At 33.5% G+C, this 27,749-nt stretch overlaps 1 protein-coding gene across 10 annotated transcripts in view; it reads left to right on the plus strand.

Moving 5' to 3' along the window:
• Window positions 1-27,749, plus strand: part of RAP1GDS1 (RAP1, GTP-GDP dissociation stimulator 1) — a 132,330-nt gene that overhangs the window by 40,620 nt on the left and 63,961 nt on the right. For 9 of the 10 annotated variants that reach the window (XM_014534013.1, XM_014534015.1, XM_005859269.2 and 6 more), the window contains exons 3-4: window positions 9,145-9,267; window positions 13,247-13,372. In XM_014534013.1, coding sequence (XP_014389499.1) covers window positions 9,145-9,267; window positions 13,247-13,372 — 249 coding nt within the window. Of the gene's footprint in view, window positions 1-9,144; window positions 9,326-13,246; window positions 13,373-27,749 lie in introns of those variants that run through there. The other variant, XM_014534018.1, reaches the window with a different exon arrangement.

The raw sequence follows: 27,749 nt of genomic DNA on the forward strand, positions 1-27,749 counted from the left end.
ATATATATTTTTTTTTTTTTTTTTTTTTAAAGAGTCTCTGCTCTGCCCTCACCCACCCCCTTGCTCTTTTTTCCTCTCCACTTTGGGAAAGCTACGAGATTTTAGTGAGATGACTCTCATCTTTACTCCCTAAGTCACAGAGTCCTTTCACTGAAATTTGTTTAGGCCCAAACTAATCAATACATGGTATGGCATTTATCTGGCCAGACTAATTAACTCAGATTGGTTTAATTGCTGTGAACCATGGGACTTTGGGTTTGTTTGTCTCGTTGGGAGGTGTGGGGAAAGAAACTGTGCTATGTTGCTTGCCTGTTATGACCGGGAACTTATAGCCATTTTTCTACTATGATATGAACTAGTCTGATAATGCTAACACAAAGGTGAGTTGAGGAGACTTCAGAAAAATGGAGCAGGAGCCCTAAAAAATCATTCAGGAAGCTCACTTTATTTCTAGATTTTACAGTTATGTGAACTGAGAGTTAATAAATTGCCCAATTGGAGTATAGTATCATAGTATATAGTAGTATGCCCTGATATATACAGATTTGAAATAGGTTTTCTTCTTATAAAATAATGTGAGCATATTGTATACAATTTAGAAAATAGAAAAAATTATAATTTTTTTATTTTATAAAATTTGAATTATGCCATGTAAATGTAGGTTCCTTTTTTATACCATATTTTTAGCATTTAACATGATAAGCTTTTAAAATGGCATTTTAATGATTACATAATGTTATTTTGGATGGCTAGTCCACAGTAGTAGTCCTCTGTTGTTGGACATTTTTAAATTATATCTCAATTTAAGATGATACTATGAGCTATTTAACTGTTTCCTTTGGCCAGACTTACGGTAATGCCCATTTTAAGTGACTCCTTACTCTTTTTCCTTGTATGTGTAACTTTTTGTTATTTCTTTTTGTTTTCCTGAAAAAAGTAGAGTAAATTTTGCATGCATCACATTGACTTGTTTACAAAGAGTAATATTTCCTTAAGTGGGTTCCTTGGATCACTTTTTTTTTAAATCCTCACCCGAGTATATTTTTCCGTTGGTTTTTAGAAAGAGTGGGAGAGGGAAAGATAGAAATATCATTGTGAGGGAAACACATCGATTGGTTGCCTCCTGCACCAGAGCCGGCCTGGGCTGGGTAGGAGCCTGCAACCGAGGTATGTGCCCTTGACCGGAACCGAACCCAGGACTGTTTGGTCCACAGGCCGACGCTCTATCCACTGAGCCATATCAGCTAGGCTAATATTTTTTTAAGATGCTCCTTAGGAAATAATTTGTTTATTTCAGGAACAGTATATATTCCTGTAGGCTTTTGGTAAACATTAATAAATTAAGGTCTTCAAAAAATCCAATCGTGTATATGCCAGGTCTCTAGCTTTGTTTACTTCATATTTCCTACCAAGGTATTTCACAATAGGATGGAGGTGGGTCTTTTACTGAAAATGTTCTTTACTCTGTTTTACTGTATTCTCATTTTCTTAATATGAAGTGAGGAAATCCACATTTTCTATAGGAACTATATTTTCAGTAATTACTTTGAACTTCTAGGTGAACAATTCTAGTTGTACACTCTGCTTTTACCACAGTCATTAACACAATTCCTCCTGGTGTTTATTTTCTCAGTAGATATCTTTCATTTATTTTCTAACAATACAGATCTTAATTTTTTAGCAACTACTCTATGACCTAGTTAGTGGTAATTTTAAAGAAAATAGTCAAACTAACAGATCTCCCTGCTTATTCTAGTGATGATTTCCACACACAGAACTTATTTGACTCCCACAGTTTACATTATCCTAGAATTGAAATGACTGCAAGACTACCAAAATCACTGGTAATTTTCTAAAATGACTTTCACAATTTAATGTTTTAGTAAGACCTGTTTCTGAGAGTGAGTCACTGTAAAATGTGTCTTTGTTCTGCCCTCTTTCTTTTCATGACTACATACATCCTTTTATTTCCTGTATCTCATGTTCCTTTTATTTGCTTAAAATCCTTATTGGGGGAAAAAGGGTCTCATCAGTGAAAGAAATATCATTTTATTTATTTCCCTCTACCCCACTTTATATACTTCCATTTTCTCTAGAAACATTGCCTTCTCATTTGTCATGTCCTAATTTTAATCTTCTTATACTCAGCATATTCCTCTTACGTGTTTTAAATATTTTAAACCCGTATCACTTTCTTACCACTTAGTTTGCTTCACTGTAGTTCTTATTCCTGCAAAATAGGTTAAATAATTTTTTTTTACATAATAACTTGGCAAATCTGGTCAAGGTATTGTCATCACCATATGTCTTCTAAAATAACAGTTAACAGTAGGAAAAGCAGTGGAATAGGGAATAAGCATCATAAAAACTGGATTCTTTTTCTTTTTCCAGTATAATCTTATTACAGAGCCTTATTTGTGATATGAAGAGAACATGACCTAGCATGCGTATCTCACATGACCTGTTTTAAAAATGAAGAGAGAATATGTCTGAAAATGCTTTCAGAATTTTAAAAAATGTTTTGATATAAATTTAAGATAATGTAGCAGTCAAATACCTTTAGATGAGCACACTGAGTCTGAACAGGAATTAGCTAAAGTAATAGGGAGTGTGGTGTTTCAGAGAGGGAACATGTGCAGTAAGGAAGTAATAAGTAAGGTGATTAATTTTGTTTACTAGAAGTAATTTAGGGTGGCTGGAGTATAGATTGTCATGGAAGAGTATCAGGAGATAGGATTGGGAAATATTAATGGATGTGCTTGAATGTTTAATTAAAAATTATGGAGCTCTGGCCGTTGTTGCTCAATGGTTAGAGTATCAGCCCTTGAAACCAAGGGTCTCAGTTTTGATTCCTAGTCAAGAGCATATACCTAGGTTTCATGATCTGGGCTCGTGTGAGAGGTAACCAGTCGATGTGTCTTCTCTCTCATATTTATGTTTTCCTTCCTCCCTCCTTTCCACTCTCTCTGGAAAGCAATGGGAAAAATATCATCAGGTGAGGATTAACAAAAACAAACAAAGTTATGGAGAATCATTTAAAGATTTAAAAGAGGGAGTGACATAAAATTTGCATTTCCAGAAGTTTATTCTGGTATCTGTGGATCACAGATAGGAGCAGTGGGAGGAATGTGTGGCTGGAGTTAGGGAGACTTTTGAGGAGGCTGTTGCATTTAATAAAGGTCAGAACTAAGAACTTGATATAACATGAATGTAGAAAGGAAAGGATAGATGCACAAGATGCTGGTGAGATGGAATCTGGAACTTACGTTCTCATTGAATGTGGGTGGTAAAAAGGCATTTACTCAAAGAGAAAAATTTGCAATCATTCTGGGGCAGGCTTGTGGTTTAGATGGATTCTCTGTCTTTCACCGAGATAAAGACTAGAATGATTTTAAAGAAGAGGGTAAGTTTGATTTGAAGAATATTAAATTTGAGTTATTTATGGTATATCCAAGTGCAGATACTTTGTTTTCAGTTGGAAAAAGGAGAGAGGATTTGGGACTTGTCTGTGTTGTAGTAAATCAGTGATGGCGAACCTATGACATGCGTGTCAGAGGTGACACGCGAACTCATTTTTTTGGTTGATTTTTCTTTGTTAAATGGCATTTAAATCTATAAAATAAATATCAAAAATATAAATCTTTGTTTTACTATGGTTGCAAATAACAAAAAATTTCTATATCTCTATATGTGACACGGCACCAGAGTTAAGTTAGGGTTTTTCAAAATGCTGACACGCCGAGCTCAAAAGGTTCGCCATCACTGTAGTAAATGAAGCTTTGACTTTGGATCAGATTGCCTGAGCACAGGGCAAGGTCACTTGTTGCACCCTATTCTAAAAATTTACCCCTTGAGAAATGAATAGTTCTTCAGAGACAAGGATACACATGCCCTCCTTTTAAGTCATATTCCATTGACTTGCAGTCAATCCAAATCTGCATCTCCTCTTCAAAATCTGTTATAAGGATTCCCTGGATATGTAATATAAAGATACTATTCTTTACTCTAAGTAAAACTTAATTTTTTTTTTTACTTTGTATTGTTTAATATTGTTTACACTGTTAAAGATGTCTCCATTTTACACCCCCTCCCCTCATCACACTGTTGTCTGTGTCTATGGATTATGCATATTTGTTCTTTGGCTAATCCCTTCACTTTCTTTCATGCAGCCCCCGCCCCCCCCACCTCCACCCTCTGACAGCTGTCAGTCTGTTCCATATATCCATGTCTCTGATTCTATTTTGTTTGTCAGTTTATTTTGTTCATTAGGTTACACATATAAGTGATATCATATGGTATTTGTCTTTCACGGACTGGATTACAGTATTTCCCTTAGCATAATAACCTCTAGACTGGTCCATGCTATTGCAAAAGGTAAGAGTTTTAATTTGATAAATGCATGCAAAATCCCCGCGAGGGGTTTTCCCCCTTTAATTTCTTTATTTGCACAGATTTTATTTAAAAGGCATTTTTATTACTTTTGAAAAAGGTATTTTGTATTAATTTAAAACATACTATCAATTTATACAAATACATTTTTAATCCAAGAGAGTTATAGTAATTGCAGTCATTATTTTTGTTTTTCTAACTTGGAGTTTACTATAAATTGGTTATCAAATGCTTTTTATTAATTTATCCTCATGAAGTCTATATGCTAACATAACATCAAAAATTCAATTTATTGTAGTAGCATACCTGAAAACCCCATCTTGGTATTTAACTGTAAAGCCAATTTTTTATTGTATTTATTTGGCAGCTTTTTGGGGAACTTCAGCCTTTCTCAAGCTATATCTTAAATTATGAGTTATTCCCATTCTGCTTGTTTCCTGTGTTCTACCAGGTTATTGGCCTTGAGAAGTTCTACAAGCGGTGCTTTAACTTCTCCCCATAATGCCATTGTAACCTAGGTTCTTGATGTACTCTTCTTTAAAGTTTCTCTGACCTGATTGCTCAGTTTTCTTTTCCCTTTTGTCAGTGGCAGTTTCATAACTAAGCTGCTTATTGCCACCAGGAGGCCAGATGGAGTGTGGACACAGGACTATAGGGACAGAATGAACGCTTGCTGCACTGCAAGGGCTGCTGTGATGGATATGACTGCTGCAGTAGGTTCTACAGATATTATTTTAGAGGAGCAATTGCCCATCATATATGGATCCTTTAAAACTCAAGGACTGCCAGTGCCTGTAATTTGTAGTCATACTCAAACATTTTTTATGACCGAACCTAACTGTGAAGGGGGAGAAAGATAATGAATTGATTCCTGAAAACATTTAAAAGACGTATAGTTAAAATGTCTATAGTAGACTGGCAAAAATAATGAAAAGCCTACCTTTTTATAGGCCTCTTGAGCTCAGTTCATGATTTTTTTTATAAGTAGCCCTTCCTTTATTTAGACCTGCAAACACTAACTGCTGACTACTTCTTAATGTGCTTTTAAAATCATTTCAAGGGTATTCACAGATATCTGAGAACATCTTTTAGTTTCACAAATCACTATGCATTTGAAATGCAGTGTAATGCCAGTGCAGAAAGTATATATGAAATGAGGCTGAAACTTTATAATTGTTTATTGAACAGTGACATTTTAGTGATAAGCAGTATTTGGTCCTTTGTGTATTTCTGCCACAGGAAAGAAGGGTAATTCCCAACTGTTGAATTTAAATTCTAAACCTATATAGAAATCCAGATGCTAGCAAATAAATAGAATTCCTGTTAGATTTTTTAAAATTGTAAATCACATTTACATGAGAAACAATTATATTTATTTCTTTGATTTCTCTGACAATAGCATAAAAAATACCATTCCCAAATTCTTGATTCATCTTAGTATAACTTTTCTTCCAATTCCTTGGATTATAATCTGTGGAAAGTCTGTCTCATCAGAGTACAAGAATTTCGTATTGTTTTCTTTTTCCTCTTGCCCCATCAGCTCTGACGTTAAGCCGTTCTTTCACTTATAGTCAAAGGGAGACACGCATGGGTGATTTGCAGTTAACTGCTTGCCTCCAAGCACATAAGTGCCTCGACTTCACATTTAATCATGATCATGCCTTATGCCATATTCTTGCTCTTTTGTCTTAGCACCAACAGATGGTGGCATAAGACCCCTGGGGCAATCTAAAGTTGTAGTAGTACATCTTCTGGTTAGAAAAGGAAGGATTTTACTATGGAAAATTGGGTTCAGTTCTTTTTGGCTTCTTGCTTAAAAAAAATTAATGGAAATTTGGTGTGAGGTTTTCAGGTGGTACCTTAAAAACATTTTAATCCATGAAACAGAACAAAAGCAAAAAGGCACATTATATTTTATAAATGGGCTTGTTAAAAAGACAACTGCTATGTTTATGTCCCCATCATGTGTACATGACATTTTGAGTAATCTGAATTGTAAGAAATCTAGTAAGTGACAGCATACAAGAGGACAGGTTTCATTTATTTTTGCTTAAGTTTTCTGTTGTAAAAAATAATACCAGTGGTTGCCAGGTGACACACATTTCAATTTGTTAGTTCAATAGAATCTGAAGTTGCTGTTTATGCTCTGTGATTAGTATGATTGGTGACTTTTAGACAAGTCTGCTTCATTTTTCTGGGTATCTGTTTATTTCAACTAATAAATAAGGTTGTTTTAAGTACTACAGATGTCTTTTGTAGTACATAAAATTTCAGAAACTAAAATAGTACTGGCTGTGTGAAAATGCACTATGCTTATGCTAGGTAAAGAAAATGCATGGTTGGAGTTTCAACATTGTCTAATCTTGGTTACTTGATTGATCTGTAGTATCAATGTCATGGATAAACACATATAAATGAATTGCAAATTACTTTTTCAAAGATAATAAATACATGGAAGTATAATTATCTATATACTTTTCTATTGCTTCAGCCATTTGACAACTCTAGCTTCTCTTGATGTTAAGGGAGTGTTATGGTTCTGTAACCCTGGGTAGTCAAGCAGTGCACAGCATAGTGGTTCTTAACTTTTTGACCAGAACCTGTGGTTAGAAATACATTTTACATAAAGTAGGCATACACATACAGTTAATTATACATGTGCATATGTATAATTCAAAGTTTCACTAAGTGTTTTTACCTTACTCTGGGCAAAATTTTTCCTATTCTTTTGTTGTTTTGGCTGGTGGTGTTCATTCTGGTCTGTCTTCGAGAAATTGCTGGATTTTGTTCACCAAATCCATTTCAGAGTTTCTAATGGATAGTGCAGTTTGAAAAACTGCACTAATTGGCACTTACTGTAAAGAAAGGCATTATTTTTGTAGAATTTCTCAAATTATTTTATTAAAATTATTTTTCTACTCTGTTGATCACATTAGCTACTATTTACTTAAGAAATCTTCAGTGTTCTCTCTTATTAGTTTGTATATATAAAGTATGTAAAGATAGAGGATCTACACATACTAGTAGAAACAATTTTAAATTGAATTTTTTAATGAGCTTACCACTCTATCTTTAAACATATGCTATGTCTCTCTTTTTTTTTTTTAATGTTTTTATTGATTTCAGAGATTTTTTTTTTAATGTTTTTATTGATTTCAGAGAGTGGAAGGGAGAGAGTGAGAGAGAGAGAGAGAGAGAGAGAGAAAGATTGAAATATCAGTGATGAGAGAGAATCATTGATTGGCTGCCTCGTGCACGCCCCCTACTAGGGATCGAGCCCATAATCTGGGCATGTGCCCTTGACTGGAAGTGAACTCAGGACACACAGTTCACAAGCCGACACTCTACCCATTGAGCCAAACCGGACAGGGCTGCTATGCTTCTTCATTGTTCAGCATCAAATAGCAATTTTAAGTTTTCTTTCCTTGAGTTTTTCTTTATTTGCATAATCATTCCAGATGTTCTTGTTATCTTTTAATAGGTCATGCTTTTAATAATAGATACATGAAGTAACTTGGTTTCATTGAAAGGTTCTTTATATATATATTTTATCAAAGAAAGAAGTAGGGGGTCTCTTGACTTTCTATATCACTAAATCTGTTCACTACTTCTTTTCGTCCTTAGTGGTGGTTTGAAGAGTTGAATGAAAAAGGTAGTAGTCATATAGAACTGTAGTTTCCTCTATCTCTCCATATAAAGTGATATGAGGTGGGTTTTTTTGCTCATTTAATTATTATTTTAAAAATTTATGATAGTATATAGGAAACCATAGAATTTATATATACTGGGTGGGGCAAAAGTAGACAACTGTAAACCTACTTTTGCCCCAGCTTATATATAGTGTCCAAAAAAACTCCTAATTTTCACTCCTTTTCAGGTTTAACTGATTTGAAATAATGTGAAGTCAGGCTAAGCTTTGAACAAAGAAAATTTATCCTAAAGTGACACTAGACTTTTTGTTTTTCTTTTATGGAAATACATAAAAGATAAAGTTTATGGTACAAAACCGGCAGCAGTCCACAAATTGAGGATGCGTATGAAATGAAGTCGACAAATGAAATGATTTTTGATGTTTGTGATTCCATTGCTTTGCATTATCAGTAGTGCTTGGACCAGAATGGTCATCAGTTTGAAAACAGGCATTTACAAAAAAATTATTCATTTCTGTAGATTCTTTTAAATCTTGAAAATGAACTATCTATAATAATAAAAGCATAATATGCAAATGACGGAACGACTATCCAGATGACTTTCTGGACGAAGCCGAGGCAGCCGGTGCTGCGAAGGTCTGAGGCAGCAAAGGCCTACTTTTGCACAAATATCATGCATCGGGCCTCTAGTATGTTAATAAACACTGATTTTATAATCATTCCAAGTGTGTAAACATATGTAAAAATAATACACTGTTACAGAATTCAGAAGGGAGATAGAAAAAAAGACATTCCTACTCTGAATAGACAGGCTTGGAACTGACATTGAAAAGTAAGTTTAGTATACAAATGGTATATTCAAAAAGAATTCCTTTATAATCTGTAGATAGAGAAAAGATTGCATTATAAAGTGTTTTATACAAATAAAAACTCAAAAGGAGGTTGTGGAAATGAAGGTAATTTTATATAAATTGCATACATTTGAATCTATACTGAACAAATTTTTATTTGGATGGTGAGAATTCTTGAAGAATGTATTGTATATAAAATTGTCAGGCTATTGTTGAAGATTTTTATTAAAGCTCTTTGTATATATCTCTTTCAGATATGGAAACAAGTGAAAAAATCCAAGGAAGTGGGATACTTCAATTGTTTTCAAGTCTGTTGATTCCACAGTCTTCCTGTACAGCCAAAGTAGCTAACATCATAGCTGAAGTAGCCAAAAATGGTGAGGTTTTCCTCAAGAACTTTTCTGCTGGGAACATCTTCAGTTTTACACCTTAATTGTCAGTATGTTTTATTAATTTATGTTTTAATTTTGTAGATTAGACATTTTTAATTTTTTTATATTTTCTTTGCCTTTTTCATGTAATTGTTAAAAATGACTATATTTATAGTCATTTTATTTATACATTTCACATCTGCTATTCCCTTCTTTTAGAGTTGAATTAAAGGAAAACACTGCTAGTCCTTGCTGTACCTATATCATTTATTACTTTGGTTATAGGATTCTTAAACTTGCCACTGAGACATTTATCTTTATTGTCACAGAGAGCTTAGCTTATTCTTTTCAGTGTATATATTGTTTGTGTTGTACCCAGGTTTGAACTATTTATTTTTAGTCTGGTCTATCCTCCTGACATTGGCACTTGACAGCAACAGAGCAATTAGAATATATGTTCTGTTTTCTGCATTTACCTTTAAGGGAAACATTTATTTTTTAAATTTCCATTTAAAAATACTCTGGAAAAATAATAATGACAACAAAGCTTAGATCATATAATAGCTAATCCATCCCATTACATATAGTTTACATCTAATAAGAGATTCTTTGCAAGAATTTATTGTAGCAGAAATATTTGCATATGATTTTTTAATTTGGTCAATTTGAGAAAACCCTGACTTAAAGCAGTTTTTAACATTAAGGGAGGGCCATACTAAATGTAATACCTTTAGTTTGTCTCAATTTATGATTTGATATTATTTTTAGGCATTTTATTTTAGTAAGTTGCATATGTTATACTTTAAAGAAAATTTTTTTTAAAATTCTGACCTCATTTGTATAATCACTATGGCAGGTGGCATTGTACGAAACTAATGTATGTTGTTTTGGGCCCAGTAAAACAACTTGTTCATAAATGTATTACCAAAAAGAAAATTACCATGAAATTCTTTTCATTTGTTTAGAGGTTCTCAAAATGTCTTTCAGGCTTCAGTAAGGTTTTTATATGTAAATCACGACTAGCTATTGTAATTATATTATCACTATACTGTGCTTTGGATTTCAGCTAGTCATAAATGTTCAGGTCTTGAAATATTTCATGTACTTCAAGCAGATTTGAATTGCTGTGAATAGATAGTGATTACCTCAGGACAACAAAGAACTTCTGAAGCAGATTTAGTTTGAAAATAGATCCCCCTCAGAAATGGTTTGTTAATCTAGACCACCACTATCTGACTCTTAGATGCAAAGCAGCGTTATTTTTAAGATCAAGTAGTTGATTTTTAATCTCATTAGAATCACAATATAGATTTCCAGAAACTAGGGATGTAGATAGTAGGTACCACTTTGAGAGAGGATGACCATCACAGTCATTCTGTAATAGTATCTATATTTCTGTATGTAGATCAATGATATATATTATTTTAAACATATTCCTGAAAAATTACTGGTATGTTTTCACATTTATCCATCTGAAGTAGGTAACTTCATGTTTTCAATACTAGCTAATGAGGGCTGCACTGCTTACTTAAAAAGTAAATTGCCTGAAAAGCAAAAGGTTTTGGAAGACCTTTACTTTCTCCAGTGACTGGCAATGTTGCTTTTACATTGACTGAAAAAGCTGAGGAATATACTAATTTTATCTTTATTCTTTTTTTAAATAGAGCTAATTGAAATATAACATTGTGTATGTTTAAGGTTTTTTGTTTTTGTTTTTCTTAATTGGTTTCAGAGAGAGGGAGAGAGAGATGGAAACATCAATGACGAGAAAGAGAATCATTGATTGATTGCCTCCTGTACACCCCACTGGGAATTGGGCCCACAACCCAGGCATGACTAGAGTCGAACTATGACCTCCTGGTTCACGTGTCAGTGCTCAACCACTGAGCCACTCTGGCTGGGTTAAAGTATTCTTTATATGCTTTGGAATAAAATATAAAAAATTCAGTTCAGAACAGTTTTACTTGATCCACAATTTTCCTGTAATTATTTACCCTTTATCATTTCAAGAACACTGAATATCGATTATAGCATCAAAAATTTGAAAGATAGGTTGATATAGACAATTAGAACATAAAAGCAAAGAAAAATAGTAATTCATCAATGCTGCCATTGCCTGAAGAATACTAACAACAAAACAAACAAGCAAAACAATAAGATATAACTACAGATTCCATTTATGAAAATAATGCAAATCATTCTGTTCCTAAATTTTTGTAGTCATTTAAATATGCCCCTGTTGGAATCTAGGCATTGAGAGAGATGAAAAGAATAATGAATATCTGCCTTTAATTTGATTAATTTGAGTTGATGACAAGTTATTTTAAGGTTTGAAATTTATAAAGATTCTAAAGTAATTATTAATTTAAGAGGTAGACAAGTAGACTGATGTGTCATCTTCTATAGTCATTGAATTCATGGAAGTATATAGCATAATTTTCAGTAGGTAATAGAATATCTCATACTACTGAGTTCAAAACAAAACATTGACAATATACTTAAAGGTTAGCTTTAGAAGTAAGAAAGTACTCTTAATCTTTGAGTTTAAATTATAGAGGATTTTCAGTAATCTAGAGGTAAGTAAGAAATATGATAGAAATGCAATCCTTTATTTAGGTAGAGAGGAATACCTCTTGACTTATAGCTATGTTAGGGGGAAAAGAAGCTGCTTCAAAGGTAACAAACAGTTCACATAATAGCCCTAATTAGAGAACTTTCATCAACTAGTTATCTTCATATCCTTAAATTTTGTTAGTACCTCATGAGACACTGTATAAAAGTTTGTCTAATCATGACTATGATGATATCATTGGGAGTTGTTAAATTTAGAATGGTATATTATAAAGCCAAGGAAAGAAAAATGTTTGAAGTATAAGAATACGTTTGGTGCTTTAGACCAAATGTATGGGTACAACAGCAGATATGAGTGATCCATGAAATGAATTTTAATAAAGAATAGGAATGAAGATAAGGAATAGATGGTTCTTTTGAGTCTTATCAATGGAAAAGGATTTATTTATAACTAGAGGCCTAGTGCATGAAATTCGTGCACTGGGAGGGGGGTTCCCTCAGCCCGGCCTGCTCCCTCTGGCAGCCTGGGAGCCCTTGGGGGATATCTGACTGATGGCTTAATGCTGCTGCGGAGGCGGGAGAGGCTCCGGCCACCGCGCTCACCGGCCGCGAGCCCGGCTTCTGGCTGAGCAGCGCTCCCCCTGTAGGAGCACACTGACCACCAGGGGCAGCTCCTGCGTTGAGCATCTGTCCCCTGCTGGTCATTGTGCATCATAGTGACCGGTTGTACCGCTCTTCAGTTGATTTGCATATTAGCCTTTTATTATATAGGATGATTCACTTGAATCTTTTAAAAAATGCTGTATTTTTAATTTTTAGAGAACATAGAGTGAAAATTATGCAATTTGATGGCTTAGTTTATAACTGTAGTATAGTAGTCCTTACTTAGTGTTATTAATAGGTTCATGGAACTGTGGTGAAACAATGGATGACAAAACCGATTTTACCATAGGCTAATCTGATATAAACAAGAGTTAGATTTCTACTGCATCTCATCAGCATTATAACAAAACAGCATTGAACGGAACAAGTTGTTTGAGGACCTGCTGTACTTTAATTATCAGGCTCATGGAAAGACCATTACCAGTTTCTCCACCATCAACATGCTGCTTTATAAGCACATCCAATTATTATAAGAAGATGGTGATAAATTAGGTATAAAGTAAATTAATTAAAAAATTTTTTGGTTTATGGCAGACTGTCAGCAAAGGAAAATACGACTCCACTAATTTTTGTGTACTTTTTTCATGAAGTATGTAGTAGAGTACCAATGGTAATTTTGAACAGAAATGTACTCTTCAAATAGTAAGCCATCTTAAACATTTTAATAATAAGTATTTATTTTATTAAGGAACATGATTTGTGTAACTTGTGAATTTTTAAATTTTTAATTAAATATGTCTCTTATTTTCAGAGTTTATGCGAATTCCGTGTGTGGATGCTGGATTGATTTCACCACTGGTGCAGCTACTAAATAGCAAAGACCAGGAAGTGCTGCTTCAAACGGGCAGGGCTCTAGGAAACATATGTTATGATAGCCGTAAGTGTTGAAATATCAGTGATACACTTATAAACTGTTGTTAAAGATTATGATTTTCAGACTGATTTCCCTTTTAGTGTTAGCATTGTCCGTTCTAGGCTAAGACACTAACATGGGCCTGTATGACAGCTCTGCACATTTAGTAGAACTGGTGGAAATATGGGCCATACTAGTCTTAACTAAGAAATTATAGGAAATGATAGTTCTTTTCCTCTGCTATCACAAATTATATTTTTAGAGGAAAGTAAGTTAGTTTCTAAGAAATTGGGGCGTTTAATTAAATATATCTGTATCTTTTTAATTAGGTTTTATTAAAGTACTATCTCTGAATAAGAACGTTTATGAACACAGTTTTTTAAAGTTTCGAAGTCTGTCCAAATACATTTTTATTTCATTTTTTTAAAAAATATATTTTTTTATTTCAGAGAAGAAGGGAGAGGGAGAGAGAGATAGAAATATCAATGTGAGAGAGAATCATTGATCAGCTGCCTCCTGCACACCCCACACGGGGGATCAAGCCCACAACCCGGGCATGTGCCCTTGACCAGAATCAAACCTGGCGCCCTTCAGTCCACAAACCAATGCTCTATCCACTGAGCCAAACCAGCTAGGGCAGTCCAAATACATTTTTGCAATTCAGTAAAACCATTCATAAAAACCATTACCTTCTCAAAAGCTAGATTGGCCTACTACGTCTGCATTGAGTCCATTCCTATTTGTCACAAAGCCATTGTCATCCTCACCATTTTCTGTCATATACTGTTGTATGCAAAAAGAAAGCAAGAACGTGGATATAGATATATTGCAAAAATTTTGTACGTCCTGCTTCTCCTTTGCTACATATATGTACGCAAAATATAGAAAACTTTTGAGTATATTTAATTTAATTAGATTTATTCTGATTTTCCCTAGATTTATATTTTTTGAGCCCAAAACAAATACTTTAAATTTCACCCTTAAAGTCTCCTAGGAATTTAATTCTATTATATAACTAGGATAACTTTTATTGCTTATTTTCTCCATTGAGTTTATAATTCACTTTTTACATGAGTTCTATTTTGGTATAAACACACAAGACAAAGCCTTTTTATAATAGGCAATGTTTCCAATAGTGATTTGTGCACATAAACCAGATATTACATAAGGTCATAAACATATTCATTTATGATAAGAGAAAGAAATAGAAAAAAGTATTAAAACTACAGCTTTCAGTCATAACTTGTCTGTAGCAGTGGTGGTAAGGTTAGTCTTATTTATTCTTCCTTTCCTTCCTTTTTCTGGAACATTAACTATTATGTCTGGGGGAATAGATGCTAGTTCTTTCTTTGCTAGGATATTAACTTTATTTATAAAATTCTAGTGCTGTATGTTTATAATTTGCATTTTCATATTTAATGTTCTTATTAAACACCATAGCTTACAATGTTAGTTTTCAAGAATGAACCACTTATTTATATTTTATATGATTAATTTTAACAATATATATTATAAAGACTTCTACAGAGTAATTGTGAATGATTGATGGCATGTACTTGGAGAGCATTGATCATTACTATCCTGTGTTTATTTTTAGAATTTAAGGCTATCAAAAGTATTTTTTAATCTTGTTTAGTTCAGGTATTCTTGAATTACCCATGGTTTGAACATAAGAGATACCTCTTTTGTGTACTTTTGTTTTGAGTTTCACTTAATGGTAAAATAGAAGAAACACCCATAGTGATTTATTGTTTCATGTTGCTCTGGTTGTTATGAGCAGAGTAATTTTATTTCCTGTGTACTAATGAACCTTGAAGTTAGGGTAATGTCTAGTTAATATGATTATTATTTTGATGAAACCACAGTCCATTATTATAGTGTTTTTATCATATCCATTTACTCTGTTCTTACAAGGTATACAGTAGAAAATCTTCAGGCTATGATGTTCGTTTTTTAAATTTCATTTATCTGTAATATTTATAGCCACTTTATTTTCATGTAATTTAATGGAAATTATAGTTCCATGGAAAATTGAGCATAGTGAATACAGCCTGATTTTTATACTTTTAAACCTTTTTTAAGAAAAATGAAGTTAGTAGTCTCAAATATTAGTATAAGAAGTAATTTATTACTATAAATCATGTGATGAAATGTGTTCATTTGTGTCCTGCTTATGCATATAATTTTCATAAGAATGTATGTTTTCTTACCCTTTTATTTGAAATTAACTTTCTGTGAACTTCTTATTGATTTTTCCAAATAATTGTAGGAAAAGTATAGTGCCTATATTTGAATTGCAGGAATAACATAAAAGTCTGTAAATGGGATGTTATGTAGTTGACTTGTGAGTGTATTTGAAATGTATTTCTCATTGTATTTTATGACAATTGGCAGTTTGAAAGAACCCAGAAATTAGATTTCTCTTTTTAAAAAGTTTTGAATGTCTTCTATTTTAATTAATTTATTAAACTTCCATCTTGAGAATGTAGTTTTCTATTATCCTTCAAAGAATGAAGGATAATAGAAAACTACACATGGCAGTTTTATAAATACAAGAAATCTTTTTCTTATAAATAACATGTTTTAAAATTCACATTTGTGTTTTATTAAACTTATACATTGGAATAATCAGTTTACTTACATTTTATAAATATACTCTAAATGAATAATTTTTTGTGTGGGTTTATTATAAGGAATTCACTGTTAGAGAAGTAAATTTGAGAAATGTATGTCTATTTTACAGATTTTTATTTTAACACTTAAAAAGCAAAGTGTTTGCTAGCATATTTAGTTAAATTTAAATCCATGGAAATCTTTTGAAAAAAGTAGGTTAGATTTCAGTTTTACCAGCTTTTACTGGATCTTAGGAACTCTTCCTAATAGGAGGAAACGATCTTACATAATGCTAACATCTGGTAACAGACGATAGATAAAACTGCTAAATGGGACGTAGTGAGGCTTTGTTGTTATGAACTTTTTAAATCCCAGGCTCTCTCTTGCATATAGAAATGAAAGAATCGCTTTGTGGGAACATTAAATACCTGGTCTTTTTTCTGTTTTTCCAAAAAGCATTCAAAGCACTTCAGTTATGGATTTCTCTTTAGAACTATCCAAACAGACTTTTGATATAAGCAACATTTTAAAACTCTTTTGCTCTGGAACTTTGGCAAAATAACTTATGGGAAGTTTGACATCTTTTAGATCAAAGAAGAAAATTGTATTTCATTTTTAGAAATCAGTAAAGTTGTGATTGGAATATGCTAGGGAATGTGATTTTAAATAAACAGAAGTATTATCCCTGATTGGTGTGGCTCAGTTGGTTGAGCATCGTCCCGTGCACCAAAAGGTTGCCAGTTTGATTCCCAGTCAGAGCACGTACTCAGGTTGCGGGTTTGATCCCTAGTCAGGATTGATATTTGTCCCTTTTTTCCTTTCTTTCTAAAATAAAAACAAAACAAAACATTTAAACATTTCAGAAATGAACATCTTTGGCCTGTATAATTACATGTTCCTCTCAAAAGTAATTAAAAAATTAGTTCTTTTTTTCTCCTTAATATGGCTATCTTAGTCCTTTCTTTCAGTAATTAGCTTTGTCTACATAGCTGTGCACATTTTAAATTGCTGATATATTTAAATGGCTTTATAGTATTGAAGAACTTCATATTAAATTTACACCCTTTATAATTTATAGGGATAAACAGAAGTTTTTTTTCTGTTTGTAGATGTTACTGCTTGAGGTTAGGGAATAATTGATATGGGATATACTGGTTAAAAGTTAGGTAGTAGAAGCTTGAAGAAAATGATTACATGAAATTAAATATTTGTGCCTTTTAATACACCAGAGAAAATATATAATTCAAATTAATACATGTTAAAATTAAATAACTATGCCTTTTTTGTTGTTTAAATTGAATCTTTAATTTTTTATGACTTATTTTCCACTTCTTAATAATGTACTTGATTATTTTCTGAATGCTCACAGTTTCATAAATTTTGAGTTCATAAGTCCTCTTAGTACTGTGTGAAGGCTTCAGGTCACTGTCGATCATTGGAAGAGGAGCTTTAGTGATGGCAGATGTGGAAACAACACTAATTTTTAATTAACTCTTAGCAGTTCCTTCCCTAGAAGGTAGATGTAGTTCCTGGCCTAAGCGCCCTTCTGGAATATTCTCTCACTCCACCTGTTGAAACTTTTTACACCTTACTTGCTCTCTATATTTCATGTTTCTTTTTTTAAAAATTCTTTATTATTTAAAGTATTACATATAGTATTACATATGTCTCCTTTTTCTCCCATTGATCTCTCCCCAGCCACCACCCCACCCCCGCACATGCTCCCACACCCCTAGTGTCTGTGTCCATGGGTTATGCTTATATGCATGCATACAAGTCTTTTGGTTGATCTCTTAACAGTAAGGTCATGTGATATTTATCTTTTTCTGACTGGCTTATTTCGCTTAGCATAATGCTATCCATGTCCATCCATGCTGTTGTGAATGGTAAGAGTTCAACTATGTTCTTTTACAGAAATAAAATTAATGCTGGTTATTATATAATTAGTTCTGTTATTGGAAAGATGCATACTTAAGAATCTTATTTGACATACTATCTTATATGATACTAGAGGCCCAGTGCACGAATTCGTACACCAGTGGGGTCTCTTGGCCTGGCCTGTGGGATTGGGCCGAAACCAGCTCTCTGACATCTCCCAAGGGGTCCTGGATTGTGAGAGGGCGCAGGCCAGGCTGAGGGACTCCACCGGTGCATAATCGGGGCCAGGGAGGGAGCTGGGAGGTTGGCCAGCTGGGGAAGGACCGTGGGAGGGCTCCAGGGCATGTCCGGCCCATCTAGCTCAATCCCGATTGGCCAGACCCCAGCAGCAAGCTAACCTACCTGTTGGAGCGTCTGCCCCCTAGTGGTCAGTGCATGTCATAGCGACTGGTCGACCGGTTGACTGTCTGCCACCTGATGGTCAGTGCACATCATAGCGACTGGTCGACCAGTCGACTGTCTGCCCCCTGGTAGTCAGTGCATGTTATAGCGAGCGGTTGAGCGGCCTTAGCATATCATTAGCATATTACACTTTGATTGGTAGAACAGACAACTGGACACTTAGCATATTAGGCTTTTATTATATAGGATTATATAGGATAAAGAAACTTGGATTCTTGCTCACTAATGAATAAATAAATATATAAAATGATATGGAATTCTGGTTTGGCAAAGCCAGTGTTTATGAAGTGAAATAGATATTGTTTATTTCATTGACTTCAAGTGTAAATGGAAAGGATGTCCAAATACATGCATGGACTTGTTTGTATATTAGTGATTCTAATTCTGCCACACTATTTTTATGTAATGGATGAAGAATTCATTGTTCTGATTATAAATGCTGAAAAAAATAGCAATAATTCTATAATATTTTGAAATGTAAGTTGGTTAGTTAAGTATGTATTAATACATACATGCTGTGAAATTGTGTAAGTAATCAAAGTGTATTTATAGCAGTTATAGTCAAGAGGGAACTATTCGGGAACTATTCATGTCTGGCATTTAAAATAAATGTTTAGTTCAGTGATATAAATTAGGTTAAGCATTGATGAATTATATTAAAGGGTTTTTCAGGTCTTTGTATTTACCCTACGTTTTTCAATATTGAGTTTTAAAATTATCAGCCAATAAGTAAAAATAAGATTCTTTAACTCTCAATTAATCTGTTGCACATGTGTATATAAGAATAAATGAAACTGCTGTTTTTAGAGACAGTAATTATCGCTGTTACATGAAAATACTCCATTGTAAAGATGTCCTAAATACATAGTTGAAAATAAATGTTATTGTGTAGCACTATCATGAACTCTAAAAAAGATTCATGCCAGTAAAGAGCTTTTAATATGGTGGAGAAAATAGAATGCACAAAGGTACACAACTTGTGAAAAATAATGGAGTACACACTAAATCAGAATAAAAATAAATGGGTAATGGGAGTAGTAATTGGAGCCATTGTTTTAGAAATTAAGCAAATAAGTACATTGTTTATTGAAGAAATATAGTTCATTTTAAAATTAATATAAATAATGATATATCCTGGAAATATTGCAGATTGATAGTGTTTCCAGTTCTGCCATCTACTAAATTGTCATTTAATCTTTTTGAATTTTAGTTTTTATTTTTCTAGTTTTCTTCTTTGCAACCAAGCTTAAGTCCTCAGAACTTTCTCTGTTTCTAATCAAAATTGTCCCTGGTACAAATTGGGGGATATTTCCCTTGGCTGGGAGGAAATTAAAAGGTAAATACTATTTAAAGGTGAATAATCTTTTTCCTGCTGAGTAGAATAATTGCACTTCTTAAGAAACTGTGCTGTTGCCCTGACCTGTTTGGCTCAGTGGATAGAGCGTCAGCCTGCGGACTGAAGGGTCCCGGGTTCGATTCCGGTCAAGGGCATGTACCTTGGTTTCGGGCACATCCCCAGTGGGGAGTGTGCAGGAGGCAGCTGATTGATGTTTCTCTCTCATCGATGTTTCTAACTCTCTATCACTCTCCCTTCCTCTCTGTAAAAAAAATCAATAAAATATATTTTAAAAAATTTTTAAGAAAGAAACTGTGCTGTTATCACTTCAAGTTGAATTTTAAATCAGAGCTATATGGACATGTGTACATATACACACATACACATATACATAGGCTAGCATGATTTACTTTAAGTATGAAATAGTTTGATACAAAAGCATCTTTTATTCCTAAAATAATTGGAATAAACTTTATTTTGATCTTGAGCAGTTGGACTAATAAACTGGAGCAATAAATTATTTCTGTTGTTACCTGAATGCTGTTTAGAAGTCATTTAAGATAATTTTATGGAAATAATTCAGTTATTTTATAATTTATATGTAACCACAATCTTCTGCTTATAAAATAATGTAAGTATATAAAAATATAGGAAATAGTGTAACTTTAGTGATTTATTTAGCAAATGTCTGGTGATTTATAGATGTTTCATTATTATATAGAGGCTTTTTAAAAAAAGTATAATTGTCAAAAAATTTTGACTGATATGAGAAATCTATTGGATTACAGAAATTAATACCACTATCAGTAGACGCACGAGCTGTGTCTTATCAACTGCCATTCCATGACCCAATTTTAAACTGCATCTGTGGAACTCGTGCTTTCCTGATCCTGCACTATAAATGTAAATATTTGGAATTTTCTTGCATGAAGGCAGACTTTAAACTGAATATAATGCTCTGCCACAAGAAGCTTTGTGCTTCTTTTTTGATGTATGAATATTTAACAGTCATGGTGGTTGTTTTTTTCATGACTCATTTTTGTAATTTTACTGATGTAACATAGCTTTTGCTTTTATATGTAGGCTTTCATGCATTTTACCTGCACCTGGATCATGAGTAAATTGCATTTTAAATTTTAGTAAAGATGTTGATGGGTTCTAATTTTTCAGGGAACCATAAATGTGTGGAAATCACAGGCAACTTTTTAAAAAGTAATTTGATGTTAAAATTGATCAATAGCTAAGCCTACAGGTGAAAATACTTAATGATTTCTGAGAGTAGGCTCAATTGCATAAATCTTACATGAAGGTCTAGTGCCTTTTTTCCTCTTTATTGCTATGACATAATTTCTTCATAGTCTTTTCCAAATTTTTTTTATAACATATTTCTTTTAGCTCTGATTTTTTTTCTCATTTTGTGATTTGGGTGATTATTTATTGCAAGGTTAATTAGAAAAGTTTTACATTAAAATCAGCTTCAGGAAAGGGCTGGTGTATTTCTATACATGCTATATTCACAATAGCCCCAAACTAGAAACATATCAAATGTCTCTAAATATGAATGGATTTAAAGTAAAAATAGTAATGTAGCCATACAATGGGATACTACTCAGTAGTAAAGAAGAATAAGTCACTTAACATACCTGCTACTATTGATGGATCTCAAAATCATTAGACTGAGTTAAAGAAGCTAGATATAAGAGAATACATACTGCATGAATCCACAGATATGAAATGCAAACTAATCTATAGTGACAGAAAACAGTGGGTTGTCTAGGGCTAGAGGCAAGGAAGAGATGACATGCAAGGGAACATGAGTAATCTTCATTGTGATGAAATGTTTGGTATCTTTATTATGTTGGTGGTTTCTGGGGTGTACAGAACTATTAAATCTCATCAATTACACATTTTCAAATTTATATAGTTTATGTTACATAAGTTTTTTTCTTAATAGAGTTGCTAAGGAAGGGAATCCATCAGAAATCTAAACAGTAAAGTACATACTGTTTTTTTCTTTGTTCATGTAATAAATACAAATAAGGACTTGAAGGACATTCTGGGAAATATGACCATGAATCTTTTTTTCTAACCCCTCTAGGTAAAACTTAAATTCTTTATTTGTGCTTCCATTTTACTCTGAAAATTTAATTGTGTTTATTACTTAAATATTTTCCTTCATGCTTTTCTCTTAACTGTGAATAACTGTCTTTGTATTTCTCAAACCTAACCCAGTATGTGAAACATTGTAGGTATCCTGCAAAAGATTGATAAAGGCAGGGGAATAAATGCTAATTTGGTCATAGATCTTAAATAACTTGACTAACTGATTATGCAATGTACCATATGTCATTAATCAGTAATCTAAGTTAATATTATTCCTAAAATATTTTAGTTTTGCTGGATAATCTACCTCATATTATGGAATCCTTAATTATAGCTCTTAGGTGAATATACTTATTGAACATAAAGAACATTTAATTTCTGTGAAGTTTTTTAATAAACTGCTTTTCCCTTTGTTCCTCCATGTGTTCTTTCTCCATGTCTGTATCACAAAGGCATAACATTTCAAACAGATAAAGATATTAAGCTACTGAATCTGAAAGGCAGGCTAAGAATATACTCATGAATAAATCTGCATCATGAATTTGTGTTTTAACTTTTTAGGAAGAATGTTGATATTTTATTTTTTAAATCATATAAATTTAAAGCTCACAATTAACTTTAAAAATCACATTGTAATAAAGACATTTGCTGTTTATTTGGAGCATTATTTACTGAGAATTCTGATAAATTTAAGTAATTTAATCATTTCATTAACTCATCAATGGAATAGTTTGGGGATTTTCAGTAATATTTTTCATTTAGTTTTCTAAGGCATCTAAAATTCTTAACACCTGTGGCTGGCATACACTGAGAACTATGGGCTCTTTGGTTGCCTTCTGCATGCACCCCGACCAGGGCCCAGGGAACTTAGAACCAAGGTACGTGCCCAGACTGGAATCGAACCTGGGACCCCTCAATCTGCGGGCCGACATTCTATCCACTGAGCCAATCCGGCTAGGGCAAGTTATAATTGTTTTGACTTTAGCGTTTATTCTGAATCACCTTTTGTTCACTAAGAAAGAGTATATCAACGATTCCTGCTTCTAGACAGTATCAATTTCAGAACTCAGCAGGAAAGTATTCATAACTCAGCTTTCCAGCTTACTTTATAAAAAGAATTTATTTATTTGCCATTAGTCTTTATAGGCTCTAGTAATAGTTACCTGGAGAAAATAAAAATGAGAGTCTGGTTTATAATGATTAATGATTGGAAACCTTCAACAGCAAAATTCAAGGTTTTATTTTAATGTATTAAAGGAAAAACCCACATACAGCATATTGTTTCCTCTGTCCACAAAAAGAACACAGTAGAACAAAAAATAAAAGCATGTCATATATAAAAGGGCATTCTGCAATTGTCTGCTCCTTTTTCTAGATCAAGAAATTGACATCAACAGAAATTAAGGGGCTTTCTTATGGTCAAACATAATAAAACTTAAAGCTTATATAATTCTTATATGTCATTATCTCAATGATATTATAATTTTTCCAGTATTAAAAACTTCTAGCCCAGCTGCTGTGCCTCAGTGGTTGAGCATTGACCTATGAACCAAGAGGTCACAGTTTGATTCTCAGTCAGGGCACATGCCAGGGTTGCAGGCTTGATCCCCAGTGTGGAGCATGCAGGAGGCAATCGATCACTGATTCTCTCTCGTCATTGATTTTTCTGCCCCTCTCTCCCTTCCTCTCTGAAATATATATACTTTTTAAAAAAAAATAAAACTTCTACCTTTCTTCGGAATTCTTAACATTAAAAATTTTAAGTAACAAATTATAATTCCCTTTCTAACAACCAATACTAGTCCTAGGATTTCATCATTAGATATTCTTTCCATTCACGTCTTTAGAGACCTTAAGCTTATGACATATCTACAGCTTTCTTTACTTGAAAAAGTCTTACCTTCTGCTGTAATGAATCTTCTTCCTTTCCTTTGCCCTTAATTAGCTATAACTGAACTTGAATTATGAGATACTGAAGTGATTAGAAACAATTACTTATAATTCTACATTTAATAGTGGAGAGAGTAAAAAAGGGGAGATTTTATCTTCCATAGATGTCTTATGTTTCTCTCTGAAGTAGGAATCAGGGTTCCTGTGAAGAATGCAGAGGTTGGGAAAGGGAGGAATTTTATAGAGTTGTGACTATTTGGATGGGTTATCATGGGCAATTTGACAGGGACCTGTGAAAAGATTGTGCAGTACAGTTTAAGGGCTTGTTCATACTTACAAGGCCTATAATTTTACAAAGTTAAAAGGTTGTATAATTTGTTCATTCTTTACTGTGCTTCTAAATATTGTTCTTTAAAGCACATCTCTAGGAGTTTTAGAAATTACTTGCTTTCAAAATAGATCTCAATGAATGGATGTGTGACTCTCCATGAATTTTTATAATGATATAGGAATTGTGTTATTGCTCTTTGCCTCTTCAAGTTCTTACCAATTATATGTGAAATAGATTTTTTATACTGACTTCTCTCTATTTAGTTGCATTTTGACAACTGTTGTATAGGTTGGTCTTAATATTTAAGTTCGTGGAGACTCTAAAAAGATTTTTTGAGAAAAGATACCAAGGAACTTTTCAGAGATGAATCTTCAAAAATTGATTCTCAATTAATACTAAGACTATGCTATATTATTGTCTTGCTGAACTGAATGGCAAAGGTATTTCAGTATACCATTTTTAGGATTTAATGAAGTAAGATTGAGTTAGAATTCACATTTTCCAAGTCTTAATTAAGAACGCTGGTGTTTAATTATAATTTCTTTAAACAAAGTCTGAGTTGAAATGTAAGAAAAAAGAATTTTTTTTATAAGTTATCTTAATTCTCTTATTAGAGCATTGTGTCTAAAGTACATATACAATAAAAAAAAAAAGTCATTTGTATCTGTCTGCTAAGTAAGTGCCTTAGCTTTCACTCTGGCTATCAAGTAATCTTTTTTTTTTCTTTTCTTAATAATAGGTGATCTTTATTTTTATGGAATTAAAACCCCTTGTTTTCCAATGACCCATTTCCCTTTGTCCCGCCATGGGAAAAGTTCAGCCTTGTATTCAGCAGGGTTAAGGCCACTGCCCAGAATTTCTGCTCCATATCAAAGCACAGTCCAGTCCAGCATCTGGCTAGCTTAACTTGTGCTCCCAGTTGCAGTCCATTGCCTGTGGGGTCCTCATAGCCATGGGCCATGCAGCTGCTTATGGCCACATGGCAGCTAGCACATGGACAAGTGCAGGTCATGGAGCAAGAGAGTGAGAGGGAACAAGGGGCACAATAGAGAGGGAACTCTTTAGGGATTTTTAACCTTCCAAGTTTACACATGCTTACAGTGGCTTCCTCCCTCTAGCCAATCCATGGTTCCCTAGGCTAGACGGACAGGCAAGAACCTTCCTTACATCACCCTGACTTCATCCCCACATCCCCCTTTGTTGGATCCCTCCCCGCAGCGATTGGTAGGGAATGGACAGGTGGTGCTATCAAGTAATCTTAAAAATCAATCTTTATGCCAAACACTCTTAAGCCTCACTGAAGTGTGTGCATGTGTGTGCAGCCTATGCACAGCCAACATCATTAATTAACACCTACCGAGTGTTACGTGCAGGCTGCTTTTATAGGAACAGAGAGGGAGGCAGAGCACAATCCACGACACTTTAAAATGTTAAAGGTGAACTCTTTTCATTTGCTAAAACTTCTTTGAAAACACAAAAGATAATGAATTCAGCAGTATATCTACATACACATACTTTTTGCATGTTTCTGAATATTAATTTTAAAAAATTTTAGATGAAAGCTTATTAGTCTGACCAGCTCCTGCTGTTTATTTCTCTCATGGAGTCATAATTTTCTGAGGTGCTGCATTATAATTATTAGCACAGTAACTATTCCTGATGTCACAAAGAATTGTTACTTCTTGTAGTTTGACCAAATGAATACATAGGGAACCAAGAGCCTGTTATCATATACTTAATTAGAGGGTGGGAGGGAAACTAATATCAAATATGTATTAGGCATAATTTTAAAAATAAACTTTTAAAATTTATATTTCATATGGAGAATTTCTAAGAAGAAATGAATGAGGTGATGTTAAACCACAAAAGTGGAAAGTAGCATGAAATTTTAGAGTTAAATTATAAAAATAGATCAATATTTAGAAAAATTAATTTTAGGTAGAATTTACTATTGCGCTGACATTCTGGACTTCTTTCACACCCACCACCATGCTGCCTCCCAGTTGTCCTCCTCAGTCTTTTTAAAGATTTGAGCCTTTTAACTTCTCATTTAGGAAAGCTGATGATGATAGAGATGATAAAAATTATAAGGCTTTTTTGTAAACATGAATGTAAAAATGTTCCAGAATTTACTTCAGTCATACTACTACATAGGTTTTATAGTCAGTTTCTATTAGCTACCCCATCTCTCTTTTTTTTTTCTTCTTTCAAATTCTAGTATCTATGCATGTATCCATTTACCTCTCTCCCTCCCTCCCTCAACATAAACTGTTTAAGGTTTCTTTTTTCATATGCTGTATACTCTTGATACAAAATTAACGGCCTTATTGAACATACATCAAAGTGACTGTCAGCAAAGACCTCCTTTTATATTCTGGAATAGTTTCTACCTCATCCATTAAATTTCCTAAACTTTACAAATCAAATAATATCGAAGTAGTAGTGAAGAGGTGAGCAGCAGGAGCTCACACACTACTGGAGGAAATGTACACTGGCTTGGGAAACCTGTTTGTCATTATCAAGAAAGTGGAAGATGTGCAGATTATATGAACCAACAATACTGTCTATGCATTATAAATAATAGTTCAAACCTAGGAACAACCCAAGTATTAATCAGCAAAAGAACAAACAAATAATTGTGATACATTCATACAATGAATAATTGTACAGCAAGGAAGCATAAAACAGAGTGGATGAATTTTACAAACATATTGTTGAGTGTAAGAAGGTAGGCATAGCACAATAAATACAACATGATTTCATTGAAATAAAGTTTAAGAAAATGAAGCTTAAACCATATGTGGTGATTAAAACATAAAAGTGTGCACACACACATTCATGAAAAAGTGAATGCTAACTTACCAAAATCTAGCCAATGATCCCAGTCATTCAATAAATATTGAGTGCCTATTATGTACTAGGTATTTGCTGCCCTTAAGGAGAAATATTTGCTGCCTATTTGAGGAAACATGATAGTAAAATCTGAAATTAGGATAGACTATACTACATCACAATAGTTGTATTCAGTGGTGGTTTTAAATATTTTTTTTCATCCTTACTATAAGGGTGTCCCAAAATTCACACAAGAAGTAATTTTGATAGAAAACACAGGTTTATAATTAAAAATTGTAATTTTTTTATTGATTCATAAAGTACACAGTATAGGGTTATGTATGGAATAGCATATTGGGTAAATGGCCTCCATGGCTTTGCTGGCACATACGTGTTCTTTTGTTGAAATTTTCCATGAACTTTTGCATAAATGTGGCTGAATATCGTTGATACAGCACTCAATTTCCTCCTTCAAGGTGTGGGTGGTCGTGGGCTTGTTGGCATAAACCTTAGACTTCAAAAAACCCCAAAGAAAAAAGTCCAACGGCGTTAAATCGCATGAACTGGGCGGCCAATTCTGATCACCAAGACGGGAAATTACACGACCAGGAAATGACTCATGCAGTAATTGATTTGTTTCTCGGGCTGCATGGCATGTGGCACCGTCTTGTTGAAACCACATGTCGTCCACATCTATATCTTGCAATTTAGGCATAAAAAACTGGATTATCTTGTCATGATAGTGAGCACCATTAACTGTTGTTGCCGGAGCAGCCGCATTTTCGAAGAATGGTCCAATGATGCCTCCAGCCCAAAATCCGCACCTAACAGTGACAAGTTGTGGATGCATTTGTTTCTCAACAATCACTCAGATCCTGCGATTTAACGCCGTTGGACTTTTTTCTTTGGGGTTTTTTGAAGTCTAAGGTTTATGCCAACAAGCCCACGACCACCCA

This window comes from Myotis brandtii, unplaced genomic scaffold (assembly GCF_000412655.1).
Source record: "Myotis brandtii unplaced genomic scaffold, ASM41265v1 scaffold124, whole genome shotgun sequence".
Taxonomy (NCBI): Eukaryota; Metazoa; Chordata; class Mammalia; order Chiroptera; family Vespertilionidae; genus Myotis; species Myotis brandtii.